At 35.0% G+C, this 8080-nt stretch overlaps 1 protein-coding gene across 2 annotated transcripts in view; it reads left to right on the top strand.

Annotated features, from left to right (window-relative positions):
• SRBD1 (S1 RNA binding domain 1) overlaps positions 1–8080 on the top strand; it is a 230276-nt gene that overhangs the window by 137028 nt on the left and 85168 nt on the right. For both annotated transcript variants that reach the window (XM_017862740.1, XM_017862741.1), the window contains exon 16: positions 2338–2420. In XM_017862740.1, coding sequence (XP_017718229.1) covers positions 2338–2420 — 83 coding nt within the window. The remainder of the gene's footprint in view (positions 1–2337; positions 2421–8080) is intronic.

The following is an 8080-nucleotide window of genomic DNA, read 5'->3' as shown; positions in this document are numbered from 1 at the left end:
TTCTCCCATTCTGTAGGTTGCCTGTTCACTCTGATGGTAGTTTCTTTTGCTGTGCAAAAGCTCTTTAGTTTAATTAGATCCCATTTGTCAATTTTGGCTTTTGCTGCCGTTGCTTTTGGTGTTTTAGACATGAAGTCCTTGCCCATGCCTATGTCCTGAATGGTACTACCTAGAAAATCTAGGTAGTACCATTCAGGACATAGGCATGTTGGCCTAATTTCAATACCATTTTATCTCAAGGAATAGGGAGGCCCCAGGAGAGGGAGAGAGGGGAATAGCCAGTTGGTGGAGCAGTTAGAACACACGCATCATTTATTGATTAAGTTTGTTACCTTATAGGTGTGGTTCGTGATGTTCTAAAACAATTACAATAGTGATATCAAAGATCATTGGTCACAGATTACCATAACAAATATAATTTAATTTTGAAATATTGCTGAGAGTTACCAGAGTGTAACACAGTGACCAGAAGTGTGCCCATGCTGTTGGAAAAATGGCACCAATAGACTTGCCCAATTCAGGGTTGCCACAAATTTTCAATTTGTAAGAAATGCAGTGTCTGAGAAGCACAATAAAATGAAATGCAATACAATGAGGTATCCATATATTCTTAAATTCTTGACTTGGTTTACTGTTGTGGGGCTTTTCTTGTTGTTTTACTCAAAAGTATATAGGCAGTGTATACATGTTGAAAATCATTCTTACTGCATTACACATTTAAATGTTAGGCTAAAGAAATAATACTTGCTTTAGAGAAATTCAAGCATATCTCTGCTTTAAATCTGTAATTATGAATGTGGTTATTAGAGGAAAGCATTTCTCCTGTCACCTTCAATGCTTGCACTAACTAACCTTTTGTAATTGATTTCTTCAAATAATAAAGATGTATGTGAAGGCTTTGTAATCCCCATCTCTTCTGGGAGAGAAATAGATTGTATAACACCAGCTGAATGTTCTCTAACTTGCTTTGCAAGGAGCTATATGTCACTATATGTTAGATGTAGTAATAAAAGATATGAAAAAGACTTGAATGATCATGCGTTGAACTTGATGTTCACAGTAGATAAGTAGATCTTATGTCTGATTAGAGAAGTGGTACAAATCAGTGACTGGAGAATCTGAGAGTCTCTTGCAAGAGATGACTTTCGTTTCCAGACCTTGAACAGCTTAACATGGAAACAGGCATGGGATTTTCCTTGATGGTCTTAATATTTTCACTTAATGAATTTATATTTCATCCAACCTGTATGAGAAGGTGACACTGATCAGCTTCCATGTGTTTTGAAAATGGAATCAGTTCATGCAGAAAGACTCAACATAAATATGCTACTGGAGAGGGAGGTTGCCTTTAGAACTATTCGTAAGAGTTGTAATATCTTTTTTTCTAGCTAACTCTATCTTATAAATTAAAGATGTGAATTTTTATTGATATTTGGTAAAAAAATGACAATAAATGACGATCAAGTAAAATCGTGACACAGTTAAAGGAATGTTTGAAATTAACTCTAAAGTTTCTTGAGCATGGATTGTAATGGTCAAGAAAGGGATGTAATTAGAACTATGGTGTGTTAAGAGACAAGCAGTTGGGACAGAAGGAGATCACTTGCCAGGGCAATCTTGCAGTCATATTCAAGGCCACATGAGTATATTCATTAGCCAAGTAACTTGATCTCTAGTTGCATTAAGATATGATTCTGCTGGGTGCAGTAGCTCATGCCTGTAATCCCAACACTTTGGAAGGGTGAGGCAAGAGGATTGCTTGAGCCCAGGAATTCAAAGCTGCAGTGAACTGTGATGGCACCACTGCAGTCTATCCAGGGCAACAGAGTGAGACCCTATCTCTAAAAAAAAAGAAATTTAAAAAAGGAGGTAATTATATCATTTGTTCATTATTTGGGGGACCTAGTTCTAATAAGCATATTTGACATATAGAAATATCATATTTGTAATAATGCAGAATTATTTAAAACAAGATTTTGCTTGCTCTGTAAAGTATGAGGTATCCTATTATGCTTTACATAAAGAATGAATAGGTAATCATGTAAGTATAGGGAATAAACGTTTTATTTGTTTTTCTAAATCTATAATCCTGTCAAACTACTTGTGTTGAAGAATGCTTAGAAATTCTGATGACGTAATTCATCATGAAAGTTTGCATTTACTTTTTGTGTGGAGGGAAAAGAGAACTTTGAAACTTAGCTGAATTGTTGGCCTTTTTAGAGGGATGATGAGGAGGGACAGGATTAAGTACTTACATTATGAGGAACTAATGTAAGTAATTATTAGGTACTGCTTTTCACATTAAGTCATACTTGTTTTCTGATTCTGTTTTTTCAGTTTCCATAGCGAGGCGTGTACAAGATCCATTAGCTGAGCTAGTGAAAATTGAGCCGAAGCACATTGGAGTTGGAATGTATCAGGTAAAGCAATGTGGATCATTTAATTTATGAAATCCATCAATACAAGGAGCAGTACTCAAACCTGGCATAGTAATTAAGTGTCTATGGGAGTAGATTCCCATTTTCAAGGTTATACAGTTTGTGGGAAGTAGGAGTTTTAAGTCATCAGGGAAAGAGGGAATTATTTTTGTCATCGTTGTTCTGGTGTTAATGATTTTGATTAAGACTTAGAATTGACTGTGGTCAGATTTAAAGACTATGAAAACACTGGATGAAACTAATAACTAATTTGGAGAGAGAGCTTCTTCTTTTAACATCATTATAAAAGTGGAGGTGCTACGGGGACCTGTTGGCTCTTTGTGTAAACCGATATGAACTATTGATCTTTACTGACCTTTCAAGGAAATGTTTTTGGTACCTTTTCTGTCTTGTTTTTTTCCTGTATTTCCCATTCCTACTTGATTATTATAGTTCGTTTTTGGTCGTTACCCAAAATAGTCTAAAACCATTCAGTTGATTAAGTTTCTTACCTTACATGGTTGCATTTCGTGGCGTTCTAAAATAATTACAATAGTGATATCGTGCATTGATCTTGATGTTCACAGTAGTAAGTAGATCTTATGTGTGATTAGAGAAGTGGTAGGTAATAGTAGTACTCATTTTTGTTGTTACTGTATTTTTAATTCTTGAGGTTGTATGTGTTCATTGGACAATTCAAGACAGCACTAAACGTTGGCAGAGTGAATTTATGGTGATAGCAAAATGGTACGTGGGGCTTAAGTTGTCTCCAGAAGGTTTGGGTCAAATTGTTTTCCTCTTTGTCAAAAGCTGTTAATTGTGAAATAGAGTATTTCCTTCTGTATAATTTTTATGGGATTTGAATGATAGGTACTATACTACACTTTTTCTGAAGAAATATATCATATCATGGATTTTGTGACTACTGGATATGGAAGACACCTTAGAATTCGTGTAACCCTACCCTCCTCATTTGATAGAAAAAGAGTCTGTGTCCTGGAGTACATAAGACATTTACCCAAGATCACATGGTAGCAAAGCTTGGATTAACCTGTCGTATTGAGATTCAACTGGGAATATTTCCGTTTTATAGCAAGCTGGACTAAGGCATTCAGACTTTTAACTGGACTTACTCATTTCAGAAAGATAGTTGGTAAAGGGACTGATCTAGCTACAAGTAGATAGAAATGACTGTTATCTAAAGAGTACAACTGGCTACATGCAGTGGCTCATGCCTGTAATCCCAGCACTTTGGGAGGCCAAGGCAGGTGGATCACTGGAGGTCAAGAGTTTGAAACCAGCCTAGCCAACAAGACGAAACTCCATCTCTACTAAAAATACAAAAATTAGCCAGGTATGGTGGCGTGTATCTGTAGTCCCAGCTACGTGGAAGGCTGAGGCAGGAGAATCACTTGAACCCAGGACGCAGAGGTTGCAGTGAGCCAAGATTGCGCCACAGGACTCTAGCCTGGGTGACAGAGCGAGACTCCATCTCAAAAAAGAAAAAGTACAACTATAACAGTTTTGTGATATAGGCATTATAATGAAGAGGAATTATATTCATTCAAGATAAAGTTATGGAGCATCTTGGCAAGGTAGTAGAATAAAGAGAAGATTCCAAATTTATGAAACCTGGGCAGGCTAATAAGCTACTGACTTCAAAGAGATCTTTAAATAAATAGTGGAGACTTAACCTCCAGATTGGGATTCAGAGATAACCTTTAATGTGAAAGACTTTGGAATTCATTTTAACAGCAGTGAGAAGTAATAGAAGAGTTTTAAGCAATGGGAGGTGACATAATCTGATTTATATTTTTAAACATTGGCTCTGGCTGATCTGGGAAGAGTGACTTAGGAAGAAGAGAAGCAATAGGAACAACTAGGAGGTTCTTGTACTGGCCCAGGTGACAAATAATAGTGCTTGGACAAAGTTAATAGCAGTAAAGATGGAAAGAAGTCAAGTCTATTTTGTCGGGTCTATGTGGTGATAAGTGAGGGAAAAGGAATTATGAAGAATTTGCTCCAAGGGTTCTGATATGTGGATGATGCTTGAATAGAGCAGGTTTGGTAGATTAAGATCAGTAATTCAGTTTTAGACATGTTAAGCTTGAGATGCCTGTAAGAAATTCAAGGAAAGATGTCAAATAGAAGTTGGATATACGAGTCTGAGATTTTAAAAAATAGCCGTATTAACATTGGACTACTCACTGTTCAGCAAATAATGAAACTAAGAACGTGATGAAGATGGTAGGCTGAATTAATGCTTTTCTTTAATTACACTACCATCATCAGCTGCATATTCACAACTCCTAATTCCATGCGTTGACAGAAAATGTGTACATGTGTACCTATATAAATATATATTTATGTGAATAAATTGATAACAGCATGGGAAAACAAGAAAGGGTCCCTCCATTAGTGGATGGAAATCTCAGGAATTCCTTACAGATACTAAGCATGAGGAATCACACCCACGGAGAAATAAAACCTGGTGGAGTCACAGTTCAAAACATATACAGATCATTGTGTATCAGTGTGTTCTTCAGGTAGGTGCAGTTCCAGGTAGAGCCAAACTAGTCAGATTCAAATAGTAGGGAGAGGGTCTGAAGTATTAGATAACGAGATACATATAGAGAAGCTAGGCCTGTAGTAACCTCCTCCCCCAATATACTCTGAATCCAAGCTAAAGCAATGACCTTAACATAGGCCAGAGAGGCTGGGAGATACCTCAAGAGACCTTCGATTGTCAGGAAGCTCAAGGAGCCTCATCCTGAGAAGACAGATTCCTGCCATGTACATGACACCTGGCATGATGTCCTACATTTCCCACATTATCACTGGAGGTGAGGAATAGTAAACAGAAACAGCATACACAGACAGACAGTTAGGGACTCTGAAACGATCTCACTACCAAGAATGATTAAACATTTGAGGAAAACCTATGGTAGACAAATGAGGCACCAAACTTAATAAACAAAAGGCAATACCCAGTGAGACAATGAATAGGTAACAGAGACTTTGAAATAAGTGAAAGTAAGATTCACAGAGAGAAAAGAGAGATTATTGCATTTATAAAGAACATATGTATTAAAATGAATTCAAACCTATCAAATATCTTAGAATTTAAGAATGTAATTATCAGGATTAAAATGCATAATTGGACTAAATAGAGTGGACGCAATTAAAAGCAAATTAATGAATTGGAAGATTGAGTTCCTTCAGAATTCAGTTTTGAACTGAAAATGGTGGAAAGCATGAACAAAAGTCACATGATATAGAAGACATTCTAAACCTTCAGTGTTCATCTGATGTAAAATTGAAATAGTATGGAGTTATAATCACAGAAGTAATAGAAGGAAATTTTCCCAAACTGAAGACAGACAAGTCTTCTGAAAACACCTTATGAGTGCAGAAGTAAAGAATAACAAAAGGCCTACACTAAATGCCTGCTTATGAAATTTCAGAATACGTGATAAAGAGGAACTGACAAAGTATTCAGAGAGCAAACAAAGTTTATCTGCAAAGGAAAGAATGAGATTGACATCAGGCCTATTATTGATAAAAAATAAATGATAGAAGATAGAATACAGTAATTGTGAAGTTGTGGGAAAAAAACATTTTGAACTTATAATTCTAAATGAGGCAAACCATCATTCAGTGTGAGTGGAAAATAAAAACAATTTTGAACCTTCTCTGATTGTTTCACACCTTCTTTGAAAGAATTCATAGAAATACTCCCTTCCCAAAAGCAGGGGAGTGTCCAAAGAAGGGAAAGACATGACATGGGAAACATGTACACACAGTAAAATGTATAGTTGAGCCTGATAGTTTTAAAAATCTATAATGTTAATCTTTAAATATTTAAGTCTGGATCAGATCAGTTCAACATGAGAGAGTAGAAGAAAAGAAATGATAAAAGTATTAAGATTCTTTTCAGGAAAAGATTCAGATATAAACTAACTCTAGAATTTGATTAAAATATAACCTGAAACATATGAAGAACAACCACAAATAAGATAGTTAATATAAATCATGAGAGTAAAATGTAAAAAGTTTATAATTTCATCCAAAGGTAGAGAAGAGAAAATAAGAAAGTATAGGAAATAAACAACAAAATATAAGGAGATAGGAATAAGTAATAGGTATTTAAAAGTGAATGGGCTAACTTCTCCTATTAATAGGATTTCAGACTTTACAAAATAAAGCACAGCTTTAAGTTATATATGTGCAAGAGGCACTCCTAAAGAAGAAAACAGCCTTGATATTAAAGGTTTGGATTAAAATGTTCCACTTAAATGAAAAAGACAGCCATAGCAGTATTGATATTAGACAAAATAGAACTTAAGGCAAAATCATTAAATAGGAAAAAGAAAGATACTTCATATTAATAATAGTCTTCCAAGAAAATATAAGTGCCCTGAGCAATCTGTTACCTAACAGCATAGCTTCAAGAAATATGCATATTACCAACTTTTCTAAAAATTAAATGAGACAAATTCACTGTTTTTGCAGGAGTCTTAGTAGACCATACCATATTATTATATACATTTTAAAAACAGCTTGAAGCTAGACATGGTGACACACACCTGGCCTCAGCTACTTAGGACGCTGAGGCAGGCGATCATTTGAGCCCAGGAGTTTAAGGCTATAGTGAGCAATGATCATGCCTGTGCATAACCACTGCACTCCAGCCTGGATGACATAGTGAGACACTCATCTCTTAAAAAGGCAAAGAAACCCAGCTTTATTGATACATGCATAATTGCACGTATACAATTCATTCATTTAAAATGTACAAGTCAATGATTTTTTTAGTGTAGTCATAGAGTTGTGAAAATAGAACATTTTCATCACCCCAAAAAGAAACTCATTCATTAGCAGTCATTCTCCATTGTCCTTTCTTTGCCAGCCCTAGACAACACTAATCTATTTTCCTCTAGATACTTCATATACATGAAATCATACAATATGTGGGTTTTTATGATTGACTTCTTTCATCATAATGTTTTCAGAGGTGGTCTGCATTGCAGTGTGTATCAGTACTTCATTCTTTTTTTTATGGCTAAGTAGTATTCCATTGTGTGTATATGTGTGTGTGAGATATTTTGTTCATTCATCAGTTGTTAGACTTTTTGATTGTTTTTACCTTTCAACTATTATAAATAATGCTGCTGTGAACATTTTCGTTCAAGTTTTATGTATGTTTTTCTTTCTCTTGGATGTATACCTCAGAGTGGATTTGCTGGGTCATTTATTAACACATAATTTTAAAGCCATGTCATGAATTAGGAAAATTATTTGCCACAAATATATATGTGATAACTACATATTTTATTATTAAGGTTTTGTTTTATTCTTTATTTATATACATTTGTAGTTGGTTTATATAAAACATTTACATGAAATATGTAAAGAGCCACTGCATACCATTTACTGTGGAAGATATACAAATTTCTCTCTATCAAAGAAACCCAAATTTTAAAAGCTGTTATTATTTCAACCTAACAATTAAGTAAAGTTGTAATAAGATGAAACAATCTGTGCAAGTCAGAAGGATACAGTGAGGTGAACATTTATATACACTGCTGGTAGAAGTCTAAATTACTGTTTCTAGCAAATAGTTAATACCTATTAAAATGCACTTGTAAAAATTCATTTCTTTT

Source organism: Rhinopithecus bieti, unplaced genomic scaffold, assembly GCF_001698545.2.
Source record: "Rhinopithecus bieti isolate Rb0 unplaced genomic scaffold, ASM169854v2 scaffold_61117, whole genome shotgun sequence".
NCBI classification, from domain to species: Eukaryota; Metazoa; Chordata; class Mammalia; order Primates; family Cercopithecidae; genus Rhinopithecus; species Rhinopithecus bieti.
The sequence above is the reverse complement of the archived record's forward strand: the minus strand, read 5'-3'. Positions and strand labels throughout refer to the sequence as shown.